General features: G+C 46.6%; 1 protein-coding gene across 4 annotated transcripts in view; it reads right to left on the reverse strand.

Annotated features, from left to right (window-relative positions):
• MEGF11 (multiple EGF like domains 11) overlaps window positions 1-20334 on the reverse strand; it is a 386527-nt gene that overhangs the window by 39759 nt on the left and 326434 nt on the right. For all 4 annotated transcript variants that reach the window (XM_088452756.1, XM_088452754.1, XM_088452755.1 and 1 more), the window contains exons 12-15: window positions 17294-17457; window positions 17086-17188; window positions 2520-2666; window positions 220-354 (exon numbers count right to left, since the gene is read on the reverse strand). In XM_088452756.1, coding sequence (XP_088308882.1) covers window positions 220-354; window positions 2520-2666; window positions 17086-17188; window positions 17294-17457 — 549 coding nt within the window. The remainder of the gene's footprint in view (window positions 1-219; window positions 355-2519; window positions 2667-17085; window positions 17189-17293; window positions 17458-20334) is intronic.

Raw genomic sequence — 20334 nt, forward strand, 5'->3', positions numbered from 1 at the left:
ATCTGTCCAGAGAAAGTTAGGCAATGTAAACAAATGTCTGATTGGTTGCTATACTTTAATGTAAATTTACATCTATGCACCATGGTAGCAAATAATACTCAGCGTCTGTAAATAGCCTAAAAATCTCTCAAGACAGATGTTACAAGGCTGATCATGTCACCTTTTTTTTATGCTGCCTTCCACTGTGTGGGTGACATGTCAGGAACATCTGATTATTACCTTGGTTACAGAGAGGTCCATAGAATCCTGGCAGGCAGTCACAGTGGCCGGATATGTGGTGACACGGGCCGCTAGAGTGAGCACATTGGGGACATGTCTGGCTGCAGCGGTGTCCAAAGGATCCAGAAGAACAAACTGTAAAGATTCAGTGAAAAGTTAGTAATGAGGGTACAATGGGTTCGGACACAATTCTGTGATGGGGAATGTGTGATAAGGAGATGGTGTACCCATGGCGATTGCTTGTGATAGGAGCAGTCAAGGAGATATGATGGGTGAATGTGTGAGATAGGAGCTGTCAGTGATGTGATGGTGAATGTGTGAAATAGGAGCAGTCATGGAGATATGATGGTGAATGTGTGAGATAGGAGCTGTCAGTGATATGATGGTGAATGTGTGAAATAGGAGCAGTCATGGAGATATGATGGTGAATGTGTGAGATAGGAGCTGTCAGTGATATGATGGTGAATGTGATAGGAGCTGTCAGTGAGGTGATGGTGAATGTGATAGGAGTTGTCAGTGATGTGATGGTGAATGTGATAGGAGCTGTCAGTGATGTGATGTGAATGTGATAGGAGCTGTCAGCGATGTGATGGTGAATTAATGTGATAGGAGCTGTCAGTGATGTGATGGTGAATGTGATAGGAGCTGTCAGTGATGTGATGGTGAATGTGTGCGATAGGAGCTGACACAGAGATGTAATGGTGAATTTGTGTGATAGCAACCAACTGGTACAGAGATGTGATGGTGAATGTGTGTGATCGGAACTGGTACAGAGATATGATGGTGAATGTGTGTGATAGGAGCTGACATAGTGATGTGATCGTGAATGTGTGTGATAGGTACTCACACAGTGTGACTAGTCTCATAAGAGTTGGAACAGTGATAAATGTGTGATAGGAGTTGCTACACTGATGGTGAATGTGTATTATACAGTAGGTGATGGTACACGGTGTGTGATCGGAGATGATATGATGGTAAATGTGTGATTGAAGCTGGTACAGCAATGTGACAGTTAGTGTGTGATAAGCCAGGGGTAGGCAACCTGTGGCACTACACATCCCAGCATACTCTGCCACAGTATTATGTTAGATCATATCAAAACTGTTACAGTGCATGCTGGGATGTATAATTTTACAGCAGCTGGAGTGCCACATGTTGCCTAGCCCTGTAATAGGTGATGGCAGGTAGTACAGTGACATTATGGTGAATGTCTGTGCTATATTATATGATTGCGAAGGCAACTGGAGCTAACAGAGTGGTATAATGATAGTGTGTCATCAATACACTGATATAGTGGATAAAGTATATGAGTGAACACACTGGTATAGTGATATGTTCAAATTGTTGTGTCATAGAGGACCATTTATCTAGGCCCAACTCTAGCTCAACAGTGCCATCTATAGAGTTAATTGGGCACATGCAATTATAATACATGTTTATTTTTTTTACATTTATTTATATCGGATGCGATCAATACACCAACCGTGGGGATTCCGACGGTCAGAATGCCGATGTCATAATCCCGACATTAGTCAGAATACCGGCGTTGGAATCCCAAAGGAAAGTACTGGGGTTAGGGTTTAGGCATTAGGGGGAGCGTTAGGGTTAGGCACTAAGAGGGGAGGGTTAGGTTTATGCTCCGGGCAAGGGGAGGTTAGGTTTAGGCACTAAGGGGGAGGTTAGGTTCAAGCACCAGGGAGGGAGAGGGTTAGGATACCTACTGACATGTGTCGGTATCCTAACCCTGTCGGGATGCCGGCGTTGGGATTCTGACCGCAGGGATCCCGAGTGCCGGCTTCCCGTACCCATCCCATTTATATAGTGCACACGTATTCCACAGCGCTTTACAGAGAATATTTAGCCATTCACACCAGTGCCTGGCCCAGCGGAGTTTACAATCTATTCCCTATGACACAGGCACACAAACATAAAACACTACGGTCATTTCTGTCAGTAACCAAATAATCTACCAGTATGTTTTTGGATTGTTGGAGAAAGCTGGAGCACCTGGAGGAAACCCACACAGCAAATTTGGATAACATATAAACTCCACACAGATCATGCCTTGGTCGGAATCGAACTCAAGACCACAGTGATTTGAGGCAGCAATGTTAACCAATACCCCAACCGTGTTGTCCAATTATTATTTATTTATATATAACATTTGCGTTAATAAAGATAAGTCTCAGCATATGAATAGATAACTATGATACTGGTAATAAACCATAAGATTTACTTCTTCGAACAGGAAAAAGAGGTGAATGGCACAAAACCCCTCATGTTGTGTGGATTTATCTTACTTCTCTGGCACAGGGTTCCCCGATATCCTGGTGCACACTCGCAGCTACCATCCTCAGGTGAGCAGGATCCCCCATTCTCACAGTGACACGACAGGGAGCAGTTGGGTCCCCAGCGTCCCTGAGCACAGACATTGTCACAGTGTACACCTGTAAATAGAAGGAGGCTATCATGGTACATAAACTATAATGGGCCCAGTGCGCATTAATCTGAATGTGAAATCTGTACTGAATGTTACTTCATTTTACACAGGACTTAAATTATTATTATTTTATTTTTATATTTCAAACTTATTCTGAATCTTATTTATCTGCAGATTTAAAATGAATTAATAAGTGTGGCAGGTCCCAAATGACTTGGTCTGCCAAGGTTGGGTAAGAAATGTAACCCTGACCTGCCATAAGCAGCCACAATCCTTTGCAGCAAACAGCAAGTTTCTCTCTATTACAATTACTCTTCTCACATTCCATTCTGCCGCTCAGGGTCTCAGTAAAGTAAAATGTACTTTTTTAATTTGTTTTTTTATAACTACATAGTCCTGTACACTATGTACCCCTGCAAAAAGTGGTTACTTTATTTAATCTTTTGGGGTTTTTTTAAACACAAAACAGATAAAGCCGTTGCCATCATCAAGTTGATGATGTTGATGGGTGTGTCTTACTCCTATAGAACAAGGTAGGGAAGGGGCAGGCGAGCGTAGGCCCAGTACAGTGAGGGTGCATTCACATAATTGCAAATGAAGCAGACCTAGATGCATACGTACATATACCTGTCAGGAAGTGTATCCCTTGCAGGTATCGGAGGCTGGTGGAATGAGACACAACGATGATGGCGATCAAGAGCACTAGCTAGAAGCTTATTATTACCAATACTTAATTCATTAGTGCAGCTGCTATATTATAGGACATTGTGGCCATCTATTCACATTATGTAATTGATATTTCCACTTGGACTGTAGCAGAAATTAAGATTCACATTTTAATTAAGGAGGAAAAAAAAAGATCTTTGTATTTAATAGAATTTGCGTGTGGGATTAGTGTGCAACTTTCTCATTTATTAATAAGACTTTCCAGACACTATTCTCTCTTGTGTACATGACACATCATTACATTATTATATTGTGTACAAATAGGGTAATGCCATGTTAGCATCTACTACTGATACTGTCAAGCTGCATCTCTACCCGTGTCTCTACACTATGGAACCCTCTCCCGGCTAGTTATGCGACACGTAGCCCATAGGCTACAGCGACTTTCACCATCTTAACATGGCGTAAGCCGCGGGACCAAGTCAACTTGGTAAAACTGACAGCATCGCATCCCCCATAGAAACCTACCGAGCTTGTGGTGCTGGAGGAAATGGAGGGACAACGGTGAGATAAACGGGGACAATGTTATGTGATTTGAAAGGGATGTTGTAAGCTGCAATTAAAGGGACAACGGTTTGAGGCCTATTCCCAGATAATGAAGTATCCAGCTTGCAGTGAGTTGCGGCAGTGGATACTAAAACACCAGAGCAATCCAATATTACCTTGGTGTGGGTATGGCTGCTCTGAAAAGCAGTGGTCCCCGCAATACTTACCACAGATGATTCCACCATTGATTAGTAGTAGCGGGACTTTACACTGTTGAGATCGACCCGACAGTGTTTGCGCACATGCGTGACCTGAATCCACACACGTGCACTGCCCAGGGCTGGAGGGATCCAGTCGGATCACTCTTCTCAACCGGGACCTCTTTCCCATAGGAGGGAGCGGTACTCATAGAACCACTGAAGATGGAGTAGGTTCCTGCAGGCAAACTCCAAAATTTGTTTTTGATTTTGCTGAATACTAGGCAGCCCCATCAGGCAGGGGTGCCGAGAGGGGGGAGGCAGCGGGTACAAATTACCCAGGCCCGGGCTTGCTGCAGGGGCCCGGTGGGGGCCCGTGTCCGGCACCGCTCCCCCTCCCTTTTAAGTGACAGCAGCCCAGCACAAGCTGCTGTGTACTGGGCTGCACTGGGAGACTGCTCGTGACTGCTAAAGCAGCAGCCTCCCATGCCTATGGGGAGAGCGATCACGCTGATCGCGCCCCTGAAATTTTTTTTTCTAAGGGGGCACCCCTCCCGTGATTAGGTCATGTCCCCTGTCACCTGGGCCCAGTGCGGCTCTCGTCGGCCCTGCCATCACGCTTCTAATAATGAATGGGCCTGTTACAAAAGACATATACGGAAACTAGCGCTTCTTCATGTGTAACGGGCCCATTAGTGATCATGAATAGGCCACTTTGTTTGAATTGTTGATTCAATGTTTAGATTGTTATTGGATACAAATGGAGTTTGCCTCCATTACTACGCATTTGTGCTTGTTGGATTGTATTGCATATATATTAGCTTAGGCTGGGTACACATCAGAACGACATCGGCATATGTCATTTCCGGGGAAAATCGAAACGACATAACATGCATATAGTTCAGTGTGTACCCTCGATTGCGCACTCCGGTGGGTCGTACACAATATCTTTTGGTTGGCATGCTGCACGGTCAATCAGAAGATATCGTACACAATGCCATGCTGCTAAATGCCGCATGGCAAGGTACATTGCGCCGTTATACCACTGCATTGTGCAGTGTGTTGTGCACGCATTACACAATATATCGTTCCGTCGGCCCCTGGGAACACATCGTTCTGATGTGTACCCAGCCTTAGGGGTCTAGTTACTGAGCAGTGTTAGGAGACAGAGTGAAAAGTGATAAGGTGCCAGCCAATCAGCTCCCAACTGTCATCTCACAGGCTTTGTTTGAAAAATGATAGTTGGGAGCTGATTGGCTGGCACCTTATCACTTTCTTATCACTTTTCACTCTGTCTCCTAACACTGCTTAGTAAATAGACCCCTTAATGTCTACAACTGGAAAAGGATTAAAGTGATGCTATTTGGAAGACAGCGTGATACCTACACACACAATACTGTTTATATATTATGTATAAGGATCCTGTTTCTTTTGTTCAACTTGGTGAGTGTTTATTAAATTAGTTATAAATAGTTATCAAATGGTCATTAGCATACTTGGCTCACTATTAGACCCCCATTGCTAATGCGGATACAAATAACACTTTTTTTTTTTCACATCGCATGTACAGTGTGCCTATAGCTTTCATAACATGCCTAGCTCTAGCCATGTATATCGTTCAGACTTGGTACAGGCAATAGTATGTAAATAACAGTGTAAAAATAATTAGGGTGTTAGCAGGAAGGAACATTAAAACATTCCACCTCCGTATACCTGATTCCTCCCCTGCTCTCCACCTCACTCTCTCTCCCCCAATGTGTTGCAGCATTTCTGGTTTTATCTCACAGGCCCACACTCCTCTGCATAATGGGATAAACACAGGGGGAGAGACCTCAGGCAGAGAGTGGATTAACGTGTTACTCAGGAGATGCACCCCCTCCCCATCAGAGCAGAACAGGTACCGCATTGTAATTACTGAGGCTTCAATCTGCTCGCCAGCTGAAAGTTTAAGGATTACTGCGAGTGAGTGAAAATCATTACACAGACTGAGCCGGTTTCCCCACTTCTGCGACTTGCTGATTTTGTTCAAACTGTCTTGAGTTAATGCAAAAATATTGCAGACCCAGGGAATTTATGGTGAGCTCACAAAGCCCCTCACCCTTACAATGCTGGAGGTTGCCAACGGGACTGATTCAGCACTTTTAACACTATGGAAACTCAGCTGCTATAACAGATTCCCCATGGCAGGGTTAGTGTTTGGCTACATTAATAAAGTAACATATGTGTGGTGTATACATGGAACAGTCTCTTAGGAGAGGGAAGAGACTGTAGAGTTCACAGTGGTGGTAATGTGATGTGGGGCAGCCATAGATAGACCCACAGCTGCTATAACTAAAACTTTTCCTTCTGCCTGCTGGTCAGAGATTTCAAAGTTCTTACACCCCAGTGAGGATTTCTCAGTGCGGGCGGAAGGAGAATTCCTTATCAGCATTGGACAAATTAAGTCTTGTGGAAAAATTAAAGCGAACATTCCAGAGACTTATCTCCAGTCCCAGAGTGTGGCAACCAAAACTAACGTCCAATCGCGGAAGGGGATAATCCGAGGGTAGCCTTAATCCTGTAGTGCCTTGCTGCCTTATCTAGCCCTTGCCAATTCTGCATATTCTTAAAATTGCTGTCTCTGGATGACCTTGCATGAACGGCATTATCACACGTTCCACAGCCAGCCAAACATTACATAATATACGCTGAAATTATGGTTTCATTACGCACAGCGCAGAGCGCACTGTCTGTGCTTCGCGACGCAGCACAGTGTTATTCCCAAATTCCTTTGTAACCTTGGACGAGTCAATAGTGTGCTCACACAGATTTGTGCACAAGAAATAATCATTGGTATAAAACTGTTTTGTGCATTTCTGCATGGTGAACTCCAGTCTCAGGGAGGAAACAGCGATGCAAATGAAGATTATGAAGACATTTAGAAGAAGAAAAGAGTCAGACAGACAGGTCTATCGCAAGATTCACAGACACATCCATCTAGTATAATTAGCTGCTATCTCCGGTCCCCAGGGTCTCCCACTGACAGCTTCATTGTAGAAAAGATGCTGGGACTTCGCACTGAGGCAGCACTAGTTCATCAGCACAGCAAAGGAAGTGGCTGTGTCTTTAAGTTCATGGACCAGGCCTTGCGGGAGTTAGGATTATCTGTGTTCCTGCATTAATAGAGCTGGAGGGCAGGCAGGGGCCGCTATGTGAGTGAGTGACAGCACTGATGTGACCAAACTCTTATATCCGCTCAGCTCAGAGGAACCTTATCGGAGCGTGCTGCGATGTCACCCAGTCCCTCTGCTCATGCCTTAGCAGACTGGGAGAGTGACAGCATCTTTATGTAAAGCCACCTAACCTGCTCCATTCTCTGTCCGAACAATAGGACAGGACTGTCTATTCTAGCTAAACAATTAGTCTAAATTGAGACAGAATGTTCTCTTAGAAAAACTAAATCTGCTGCAAGACAAGGGAAAATTATAGCTCAGAAAAACACACCATAGAACAACTCCTGCTTTGGGGGGAGGGGGATGCAATTCACATAGAATTTGGATCAGGGATTTGGGGGTTTCAATAAAGTAAGGAGTATTTGGTGGTGTCAGTCAGGGGCCATTAATGCAGCGCATGACTTGTGTGACACTGTCACTAACCACACGCACAACTGAACAAGTTCATGGTCTGCCTAAAAATTCCAAATTTACACACATTAATGTTTCTGAGGATGGAACTAAATGGTGTGTGTCCTGCCCAAACGCTATGTCCCTACTAAGCACAGCCCATTATCTCATTTATCCCATCCCCTCATTAATAGCAACTATTCTCATTTTCTTACAAATTACAGCTCTTCTGACTCACTCAAGTAACTCCTCAAATAATTCCACTTAATAGGACGTGAAAAATATTATAAATACTTTGTTAAATATGGTGCTTTCATGTACATTCATTGCAGGCCTGGCTACAGGGGGGGTACAAATTTGGCATATGTACAGGGTCCCTAGCCTCTGAGGGGGCCCAGCGTATTCTGTATCTCAGGGGACCTCCAGGCCATAGAGAGTACAGAGTCGCCAAGTGATTGTGATCCTCGCACTCCCTCGCCCTGCAATACAGTTGCAAAGTGTCTGTAGAGAAGTGATGTGCAGTCGCAGGCTCAGTGTTCTGACACTGGCAGTGCACTGTTCGGTGGGAAGAAAGGGGCAGACGGGCATTGCGTGATGCTGTTGAGCCTGTGAAGTGAGAAGCACACGCAGGAGGTACAATAGGAGCCATCGTGGAGCAATAGGAAACAGGCACAGCAACGGGCTGGGCGCCTGGCCACAACCCGGCCCCTAGGAGGCACACAGCCACCATTCACACAGCAGAGGCTCTCGGTCCATGCTGCTGGCAGCCTCACACTTTGTGGGCGCACCCAAACAGTATCCCATCCCCCACCCCTCCACAGCCCACATGACATACAAAGGTGAAGTGTGAGACACCCAGAGCCCACCAACGTGATTTAGCTTTGTGTACTGCAAAAGATAGTAAGTGTGTCTGTTTTTCATGCGATAGACAATAAAAACATATTTAAATTAGCTTTGTTGTTTAGTTTCTACAGACTGAAGTAATACATAAAACATAAGATTTGGGTAAAGGGAATTTCGCAAAAAGTAATATTATCTTAGACCATTTTATGAGACATAATATGCATACATGCCTACTGTCCCGGAAGTTGTGGAAGGCTCCCGATTTTTTGGGTAGCACCCCGCACCCCCGGTAGGGTAGGCATTTCTCCCACATTCCTGCCCACTTCTTAATGAAGTGGGCAGAATGGGGAGAATTTCCGTGGCGATCACGGGTCCCCGTTTAAAGGGCGGGGCTTAATGACGCGATTCTGCAAGAATCACATCGTTTGGCTCCGTTCCCTATTTAAATCTGCGCACATCGCGTCAATTTACTGTGAGGGGACGGGGCTTAATTACTCGGGTCGTCATGTTCTGCCCCCCCATTGCCACCCAGCTGCTTCTCCTCCCCGGACTTCTCCCGGGGAGGAGAAAAAAATAGTCGGCAAGTATGATAACATGAATTGTGGACAGGGAGGTCCAAAATACATGAGTGTACCGGGCAGAATCTAATTGGTTGCTATGGGATTGGTTGGTATGGATTAAAGTATCTTTTTAATTTGTACCAGCTTTTGTACTTGGCCGCCTATATAAATACATATAAATACATAACCAAAGATGATTTCACATTCTCTTACTATGGAAAAATCTACTTATAACATGACTTAGGAACTTGAAGATCAGTTGAATATGCATAAGGCTATTAATTAACCAAACTACACCAATGTACATCTCTTCACTTATCTCAAAATATCTCCTAACCAGGTCTCTCTTCTCAGCAAGATCTGCGTCTCCCATCCACATTCATTATCTGCTCCCATTCACAGCTTTTTCAGGCTACCAGTGGCGTAACTAGGGTATTTGGAGCCCAGGGCAAATTTGAAAAGGGAGCCCCCCCCCCCAACATTACGAGCTGTGCGTACGCCTAAGGCGCACGGGGGAAAAAAATGGGCGTGGTCACTTAAAAATGGGGAGTTTCAACATGACACACCCTTTATTTTCACGCTGAACATTCCTATCCATATGCACCTTAACCCCAGTAGTACCCCTTATACAGTTGTGGTCCCTCTTATGCAGGCCCATAGTAGTGCCCCTTATACAGTACCCCCAGTAGTGGCCCTCCAAATGCAGTGCCCCACGTAGTGTTCCCCCTTATGCAGTGCCCCCAGTAGCAGTCCCCACAATGCAGTGCGCCCAGTAGCGGTATCCCCTTATGCAGTGCCCTTTATATGGTGCCCCCAGTAATAGTCCCCCCCCCTCTGCAGTGCCCTTTATATAGTGCCCCCAGCAGTAGTCCCCCCCCCATGCAGTTTTCCCAGTAGTGGTCCCCTTATGCAGGCACCCTGTAGTGATCCCCCCTATCCAGTGCCCCCTGTAGTGGCCCTTCCTATTATTGCCCCCAGTAGTGGTCCCCCGAGTGCAGTGCCTCTTGTAGTAGGTCCCTTTTATAATGCCCCCGGTGGTAGTTCCCCCCCAAGTAGTAGTCCCCAGTAGAGTAGGTCCTCCCGATGGCGCCCCCAGTAGTAGCCACCCCTCCCCAGTAGAGGTCCCCCTAGTAGTAGCCACCCCTCCCCCAGTAGAGGTCCCCCCAGTAGTAGCCACCCCTCCCCCAGTAGTAGCCACCCCTCCCCCAGTAGAGGTCCCCCCAGTAGTAGCCACCCCCCTCCCCCGTTGTGCAGGTAGGTTTGAAAAAAAACCTATATATATATATTTACCTGAATTTCTGCTCCTGGTCCTGGTCGCGGCGCCGCTCCCGCCCGGGCTCAGCATTATGGGACAGACGTCATGACGTCAGTCCCATTACCCACTGCAGGAGCCGGACGGAAGTCCGGCTCTTGCAGTGGGTGCTGGAGCAGTCAATGAGTATCTGACTCTCATTGGCTGCTGTTTAACACACGCATCGCCGCCAGCGCTGGCGGCGATGCGTGTGTTATGCACAGCCTGAGCCCGCCTCCTGGCGCTATTGGGCAAGCGCTCAGGGGGAGGGAACGGGCTCAGGCGTGCAGCACAGGACCAGCGCTGGAAGCCTAGCGCCGGTCCTGTGTAAATGTGTAGCGCTGACCGCACTCATTGCGGTCGGCGCTACACTGGCTAACTAGGGCGGGCGGGCCGGTACCGTGGCCGGCGGCGCCCCCCTGGTGCCGCCGGTCAAAGCTGGTCTAGCTTCCAAATTTTTAAGCGTTCCCTGAAGACTTAGCTCTTCAGGTAAGCTTACCAAATTCCAGAACCACTCACATAACCTCCATCATCAATTCTGGGATGGGTACGGGATGCAGGCGCTCGGATGAGGAGCATGCGCGCCGGCTGTATTCAGTTAGCGGGAGTGACGGCGTGGTGTGGTGCCAGCATGATGTCAGGTAAGTACTGAACAGGGGTGTGGAGGCAGTTTTTCACTGGGAGGGGAAACTAGTACTGGGGACACTGTATAAGGGGCATTGCATAAGGGGCACTACTACTGGGGGCAATGCATAAGGGGCACTACTTACAGTGGGCATTGCATAAGGGGCAATACTTTGGTCATTGTGTATAAGGGGCACTACTGTGTGTCGTAACGTGAATAAGGGACACAACTATGTGGTGTAATGTAAATAAGATTGTGCTGCTGTGTGGCGTAATTTGAATTGGGGATACTATGTGTTATTTCGGCAGGACAGACCCCCACGCCCCTTGCTGTGAGGTCACGCCCCTTTTTGCATTCCACGCCCGCTCGGTAGATCACAAAAAGGGTTTTAGCTTTAAAAGTAGATCACTGAGTCCAAAAGTCTGGCCACCCCTGCTATACAGTATAATCTGTATGTTTCTTGGTAATGAATATTAACGGGATGAAAAAGGACTGAATGGTACACTTATTATAGGAGTAGAGATAGCCCTGACCCTGTGGCAGGTGCAAATATCCCGTCAGAGTATGGCCGCCAATATGAATGACCGAGCGTCTGTGTACGCAACACTTCAGCAATACGCCCGCGTGTAGGAATTTTTAGGGAGTAACGTGCAGTAGCAAAAACATCGCTCAACTCCGTGAACCAGAAACAAGCCCATTGTAAGTAATCTGATCAGAACATGTCAAGGTAATGCAATGCTTATGATAATGTATCGGAGAGCAAATATATGAAATGGTAAATTTTTATATGTCAATATATGTCAACAGTTACATACGCATTTTATTATACCTTTCAGAATACCACAAAGTAAAAGGTTCCCAGCATCCTCCTGTAAACATGAGATCCCTTCTCTATGAATGTCTGAGAGACTTATGCAGTTCAGGTAGCTGATTCCAGCACTCCACACCTCCCATCCTAGTCATCCTGGAGGTCAGTAATCTCCATATACACAGGCCTTCTTGCCTCTAGCTCCCACACCAATCAGGGCTTAGCAGACGGAGAGCTGTGTGTCTGTAAGGCTGATAATATCTATTTAATTTACGGAACAATGCTGCTCAGCCTCTAGCTGTACTCTGCTCTGATTTTTTTTTTAAGGCAAATATATAGCCATGTGCGGGACAAATAGAGTTGTACAATAACTCCACTGTGCTCATTCTACTCTAACAACAATGATGGACACTAATGCACATTCATAGCTCTGAAAACTAGTGACAGAGGACCTGATTCAGAGTTATGCTCTATGCTGATGCTTTCCTAAATGGAGCGATTTTTTGTCACTGCGCATGCATCTGACTCCTGCTGCGCACGTATCGAGTTACATTACTGCAGTCACAACTGCAAAGTCTTTATTCGCAGTGTGCTCGACAGGCAGAGAGCGTTTGGGGGAGGCAACGGGGAGTGTCGGCTAAAAACGCAGGCGTGTCTTTTGGGGGCGTGTCACATCCTGCGTCCTTGATCCAGTACGCAGGAAACAGGGCTCCGGCATCTCAGTTACGACGCCCCTACTGAGTAGGAGTCGATGCTTGCATGAACTGCATCCAATGCTGCGTATGTCTACGCAGTTGCAGACAGCTGCGAAGGCTCCGGTGGGCGTCTCAGTACATGTCCCGGCCACTGTACCATTAGCATATTTTTGCAAATCCTCGGCTGAAACAAAATCGCAGCTGCGGCAGCAAAAGCATACAACTCAGAATCCGGCCTAGAGCCTGTATTTAGCTGCTCTTGTTATAACCCGTTACTCTCCTATAAACGCATTTATGAACCAGCCTATTGCAGGAAAACAGCCTATGTATGTACATAAATCCCACCTATTATAGACAAAGCCTCTGAGCACATAATTATCCACAAACTATTGTGTTTTTCATTTAAATCTACAATTTTAATGGTACCTCTGAAACACACAATCAATTCTTAAAATCTTTCTAAGGTTTGTAGTGAGAAGTTCCAGAGTCTTGTCAGCATAGGTCAGCTTAGCTGGGCCTAGATGGGGTCAACTGCCAGCGCATCGCCAACAAGTCAATTCCTAGATGGGGGACACATCCCCAACACCTGAATGCCTACATGAGGGACACATCCCCAACAACTCAATGGCTAGATGGGGGACACATCCCCAACAACTCAATGCCTACATGGTTTCCCCCCCCCCCAACAACTCAATGCCTAGATGGGGGACACATCCCCAACAACTCAATGCCTAGATGGGGACACATCCCCAACAACTCAATGCTTAGATGGGGGACACATCCCCAACAACTCAATGCCTACATGGGGGGACACATCCCCAACAACTCAATGCCTAGATGGGGGACACATCCCCAACAACGCAATGCCTAGATGGGGAACACATCCCCAACAACTCAATGCCTACATGGGGGACACACCCCCAACAACTCAATGCCTAGATGGGGACACATCCCCAACAACTGAATGCTTAGATGGGGGACACATCACCAACAACTGAATGCCTAGATGGGGGACACATCCCCAACAACGCAATGCCTACATGGGGGACACACCCCCAACAACTCAATGCCTAGATGGGGACACATCCCCAACAACTGAATGCTTAGATGGGGGACACATCCCCAACAACTGAATGCCTAGATGGGGGACACATCCCCAACAACGCAATGCCTACATGGGGACACATCCCCAACAACGCAATGCCTAGATGGGGGACACATCCCCAACAACTCAATGCCTTCATGGAGGACACATCCCCAACAAATCAATGACTACATGGGTGACACATCCCCAACAACTGAATGCCTACATGGGGGACACATCCCCAACAACTGAATGCCTACATGGGGGACACATCCCCAACAACTCAATGCCTAGATGGGGGACAACTGCCAGCCCATCACGAACAACTCAAGGTATCCAAACTTTCCTGCCAATGACACAAAAAAAAGGCCCACCAGGCTGACCTCAGTAGGTTAGAATCAGCCTAAACCTGTGTATTGGCGGGGAGAGGACCACTTCACAAATAAGACCATAAAAATGGGACACCCTTTCAATTTTTAACCCTTGCTTCTAATTGTAGTCTGACACATCCTAGCATTTAAATTCCCACAGGCATATTTATCAAACCTTCTACAGTGGACAAGTGGGAATGTTTCACATAGTAACCAGATACTAGCCATCAATTATCTAGTACATTCTATGAAATGATAGCTAGAAGCTGATTGGCTGCTGTCGGCAACACCTCCACTTATCCTCCCTAGAGGGTTTGATAAATCTTTCCCTATATGAGCAGGGCTCTCCCCACGTCTGTATCACAGAGAACCTTGGGCCTGATTCAGAGCCACTCGTAAGCGGCAGCTCGCTCGCTCTGAGCGATGTTTGCCCAACCGCGCATGTGTACGGATCGTTATACGCATGCGCGAACCAGTCAGTGCGGCAGAAAATCGTTTGTTCGCTAAATAGCGAATGCCTGCTAATTTGAGTGACAGAATGAGGCGTATGTGGGTGGTAACAGGGGAAGGTGCTTGAAAACGGGCAGTGGAGATCCAATCGCAGGCGTGCTTAAAGGTCAAAACGGGCGTTTCAAGGGAGTGCATAATTAAGCCAGCAGCGTCATTGACCACGTCACTGGGTTATTTTAACTCAGAACTGCTCGCAAAATAGTGGTTGAAAAAACCAACCACAAGAATAGCGAGCAGTTCATACGCTGGTCGATGTACTCGATTAATCTAATACATAGCGGACATGACGTATGGTGCGAGCGGCCAGGGGGCGTATATTTCAAATTTACGTTCGCATGTTTTGCTCGCTCGTTCAGACTTAGAGGCGTGAACAGACCGCAAAGTGCGAACGGGTCATTTGAATAGCCACCCCTTTTTAGAAAACGAACGACCGCAAATAGCGAGTGGCTCTGAATGAGGGCCCTTGTCTTCTCATTCTGCCTTTACATTTCACTCCCAGACTGCTGCAGACATTGGCCCTCATTCAGAGCCGCTCGTTAGCGGCAGTACGCTCGTTCCGAGCGATGTTTGCACATCTGCGCATGCGTACGCTTTTCAGTACGCATGCGCGAACCAGTCAGTGCGGCCGAAAATCCTTTGTACGCTATATAGCGAGTGCCTGCTATTTTGAGTGACAGAATGAGGCGTATGTGGGTGGTAACAGGGGAAGGTGCTTGAAAATGGGGAGTGGAGATCCGAACGCAGGCGTGCTTAAAGGTCAAAGCGGGCGTTTTATGGGTGTGTATATTTAAAACAGCAGCGTCATTGACCACGTCACTGGGTTATTTTATAGCCAGAACTGCACGCAAATTTGTGGTAGCAAACACCAACCACAAGAATAGCGAGCAGTTCATACGCTGGTCGATGTACTCGATTAATCTAATAAATAGCGGACATGACGTAGGATGCGTGCGGCCAGGGGGCGTTTTTAACAAATAAACGAGCGTATGTTTTGCTCGTTCGTTCAGACTTAGAGGTGTGAACAGACTGCAATTTGCGTACGGATCATTTGAATAGCCACCCCTTGTTTTTAAACGAACGACCGCAAATAGCGTCCGGCTCTGAATGAGGGCCATTGTTTGCAACTAAATAAGACATATTATTAATAATAATAACAGCAACAACAAAGGGCAGCATGAATATAGTGTCTGTAGACATCAGACGGCAGCCAAAGGTATCAGGAAGCGGATTACAGATAAGCAGCAGGTGATATAAGAGGCAGCACATTATCTAGACCTCAGGTACTACTATTTCTATTAGTTCCTCATTTTCTCCATCCTATACCTAATCACCTATATAATGTACATCCTGTCATTGTGCAAATTTACACACTTTACACATATTCTTCCTGAATGCTATCTGGGTGCAGGGAAACACCTCACAACCTTGTTGCACACATACGCGTCACACCCGTTCTCACAATACGCTACAGTACTCAACCTGCTGTATTCACTAGATGTGAACTAACATGGCTACAACTACATGTATGGTTTGGGTTGGGTACTGCATCCCGACGGTCAAAATCTCGATGGATTTTGGTAAAGATTTTATACCAAATTTTAACCTTTAGCTTAACCCACCCCTCCCGCAGCATACCATAAATTACCCTTCCCGCAGCCTAACCCTAACTCACCCCTCCCGCAGCATACCATAAATTACCCTTCCCGCAGCCTAACCCTAACTCACCCCTCCCGCAGCATACCATAAATTACCCTTCCCGCAGCCTAACCCTAACTCACCCCTCCCACAGCCTAACCCTAACCCACCCCTCCCGCAGCATACCATAAATTACCCTTCCCGCAGCCTAACCCTAACTCACCCCTCCCACAGCCTAACCATGACCCTCCCCTTGCGCAGCCTAACCATAACCCTCCCCTCTCGTAGTCTAACCATAACCCTCCCCTCGCGCAGCCTAACCATAACCCTCCCCTCGCGCAGCCTAACCATAACCCTCCCCTCGCGCAGCCTAACACTATTCCTAACCCTAATACTTGCCGTCAGAATCTGTCGTGATTGCAATTGTCAGTGTCGTGACCAACGCCATTCTGACCAATGGGATCCTGACTACACCCTGGACGGTTTATGTTAAAAAAGTGTGTGTTTGTTGTATGTATCTTTAAGCATTTTAATTTTTTTCAATTGTTAAATACTATTTAGATTTTTTAGTGTTAGCTTTTTACTGGCCGTCATAGTGACTACTTGCAGATGTCAGCCTCCGCCCCTGGTTACAAATGTGTCTGGAGACATCACTGAGGAGCGGAGGAACGCAGGAACCCTGCAGTTACTGATATGATCAGTGAGTAATATCATAATGGAGGCTCAGCATGTGTTATTGTACAGAGCAGTAGCTGCTATGTAACAGAAGGAGCTCTGCTAAAGTGTTGCTATTTGCAGGCGATCAATTGACTGCTCACCTGTTATTATTCCTACAGCGAAGGTTTTACTGCTAGGAAGGAGCCAGGTAACAGAATGTGTGCAGCTCTCACCCATGTGCTGTTACACAGAGAGCATATAGCTAGGCTAGGGGCCTAGGGCAGGAGCTGTGGTATAATGTTGGGCAATGCATAGCCTTATGTATCTTTTACATACCTGTCCATCCTGCCAGACAGTGGCAATGGCCGGAGACTGGGTCACATCCCTCGGCATGGCTACAGTCACAGTGTTCAGCACAGTCTAGCCCATGCATCCCCTCCTAATTGAAAAAGAAAACACACAGGAAGTTATGGAGGTGTTATCTATGTACTAAGGGAAATGAGTAGGTCAGTATTAAAGTCTTATTTGTAGTCCTCTTCCGTACCTCACATGGCTGGTCGCAGATGTCACCTATCCAGCCAGCGGCACACATGCAGCTGCCGTCCACTGGGCTGCAGGAAGCATCATTCAGACAGTGACAGCTCTGATTGCAGCTCAGACCCCAAGTGCCGCTCGAACAGGGAATGGAGCAATCTAATCCCTGCCAACCTTCACAGACATACAAAAGAAAGGGTTTGCACAGCACCAGAAATATGCCCTTATTATAGATCATTTCCAATTAAAATTAGTACATTCACTAAAAATAATTACTAAATGAATAAATTAATCGCAGAACAATCACATCTATGCAGAAGTATTATAACTGCTTGTGACTGATATTCTAAGGATCGCCTCTGGAATCATCCTATATTGTGGCAGCACTAACAAATATGTGGAGGGTTGGCCGCTTTGGGTGCTGGCATCTATATGGAATTTATACGAGCTGCTGTGCAAGTGCGCCACTAATATGTCAGACTGAATGACCTAACAATAGCACTTTAAAAATATGTAGGAGCTCCTTTGTGGTCTTACAGCTTGCATATACTCGGACTGTGGGAGTGATTCAGCAATGCACTCTAGTGCCCTGGTGACCGCAGATTCCCAATGGTCGGGAATCTACGCATGCAAAGGACCTGTACTGCGCATGTGCGGTACGGGTCTGCGAGGTCGCACGCAGTTCGGCAGCAGACTGCCAGTGATTGACTTTCTGCTGCCGTTTCCAGGCGGGGAGGGGGCGGCGATGGCCTCCGCTTCCCAAAATATTTGATTTTTGCAGAGATTGCCCAGTTGCCAAATACCTATCTTTATTTTTGCTTGTCAGCTAAATGTGATGCAGGGTCCAGTTATTATTGCACACAGGGCCTGATTCAGAGCCGCTTGCAAACGGCAAATGGGCATGTGTTTTATTTTTTTTGTTGCGGCCACCCACAGCTTATGCGAGCGGCCATGATGATGGTCGCGATGGTCAAGACCATCGGGCTTGCGACGAGACCCTTGCAGTAGGGTCTTGTTGCCGCAAGCCCCAGTGGACTTCCTGCACTATTAGAGCAGGAAGTCCACCTACTGACATCACTAGTGATGTCAGTAGGGCCGCCCACAAACAGAGGCGTTCCTACAGGAACGCCTCAGTTTGCTCAGCCACTCCCCTTCCCCGCCTTCCAAACGGGGCAGCTGTCAATCAACATCAACAGCTGCCCCTTTCGGATGCTAGCGCTGGAGTGAGTGCTTTTTGCGCTCGCACGTGCGCACTGGGCCACCATCGACCCACTTGCGAGCAGGTCTGAATCAGGCCCACAGTTATAGAGTTTATAATTATCAAAAGCTGAGATTTTGTCGATTTAGCCACAAGATTTATAGCAGCATTTGTTTTTGTTTTTTTTAGGTAAAACCAGTTTTACCTAAAAAATCTCACAGCTAAATCGCCAAAATCTCAGCACTTGCCACAACCTGCAGTCTAGGCCCCAGTGTGTGATATGTATATTTTGGTGCACTGGTGTAAGGCCAGGACATTATGTACAGAGCATCTAGTGCACTTTAGTAAATATGCCCCTTAGTATACTGATTTGCTATTTTGACAAAGTGAGGGTTTTTAGAAGTGGAGATGTTGCCCATAGCAACCAATCAGATTCTACTTAACATTTAGCTGGCACCTTCTAGATGATAATAGCTAGAATCTGATAGGTTGCTATGGGCAACATCACCAATTCTAAAAACTCTCACTTTAGTAAATATACTATATATATGAAATGCTTCTCATTTTTGTTCAAAAGCTCCTAATTATGGGCCTGATTCATAGATGGGCGCAATACCAACGTTTACCCATTTGAGTGATTATCGGTGATCTGCAGGTGTATGAGACGCACTTCGCATGCGTCAAGTTTCATTATTGTTGTCGCACACAGTGAAGATCTAAGCGATTGACATCCAGGGAGCATTTGTAGGTGGCAACTGGGGTGGCGACTCAAACGCAGACAAGTCGCGTCCATTTTCGGGGGCATGTCTCAGCCTTCGAGTGCGATCCCACACGTAGCAAAAAATGGCTCTGCATTTTAGTTCCGACCGATAATCGACTGATCTGCGACCGATGCAGCAACTTTGTATGCAGTCGCTTGGAGTTGCAAAGATGCAGGTGGGCATCTCAATGCAAATCCAGCTGGCTGGGACATTTGCATATTTTCGCACAGCTGCTGTATAAAAATTCGCATCTGCGGTGGCATTAGCATCCATCTCTGAATCAGGCCCTCTGTGCCTTGCTCACTAGGATGCACTAGGATGCTCACTAGGATGCACGCACACATTGCAGTTTTTGGAATTGCCCAGTAACACTAGTCTGTGACTACCTGTATTACAGGTAAGGCTGGAAAGGGTAAATAATACAATGGTTACATTTACCACAATCTCAGATCCAATCACTTCATTTATTTACTTATTTAGGGAATACTAGGACTCTATTTATTACATGTGTCTTTATGTTTGAATATTTGTATTAATCCTAATCTGCGTTTGATCCAGCAACTGTGTCCTTGTACGCAGCTTCACTACTATCAGGCTACACACCCATGAAACTCCCACGAGACACATCTGTTCCATGCGTCCGCAGGTAACTGCCCAGAAATGCCCGTTTCACAAGATACGGCTCGTACACAGCTCCTTGTTCCTGCAAACGCTGTATGTGATACATGTGCAGAACATGTTTATTGATTTCGACGCATGCTCAGAAAATGGGCAAGATGCCTCCACTTATGCACTTGTGTCCAAATTAAGCCCAGATTAGCACACAGATAATACATATGCAGACGACTTATGTACTGTTTGTTGCTGATTATGGCCCTCATTCAGAGCCACTCGCTAGCGGCAGTACGCTCGTTCCGAGCGATGTTCGCACATCTGCGCATGCGTACGGATTTTAGTACGCATGCGCGAACCAGTCAGTGCGGCCGAAAATCGTTGGTACGCAATATAGCGAGGGCCTGCTATTTTGAGTGACAGAATGAGGCATATGTGGGTGGTAACAGGGGAAGGTGCTTGAAAACGGGGAGTGGAGAT

The sequence above is a fragment of the Taudactylus pleione genome, unplaced genomic scaffold (assembly GCF_031769625.1).
Source record: "Taudactylus pleione unplaced genomic scaffold, aTauple2 ptg000556l, whole genome shotgun sequence".
Classification (NCBI taxonomy): domain Eukaryota; kingdom Metazoa; phylum Chordata; class Amphibia; order Anura; family Myobatrachidae; genus Taudactylus; species Taudactylus pleione.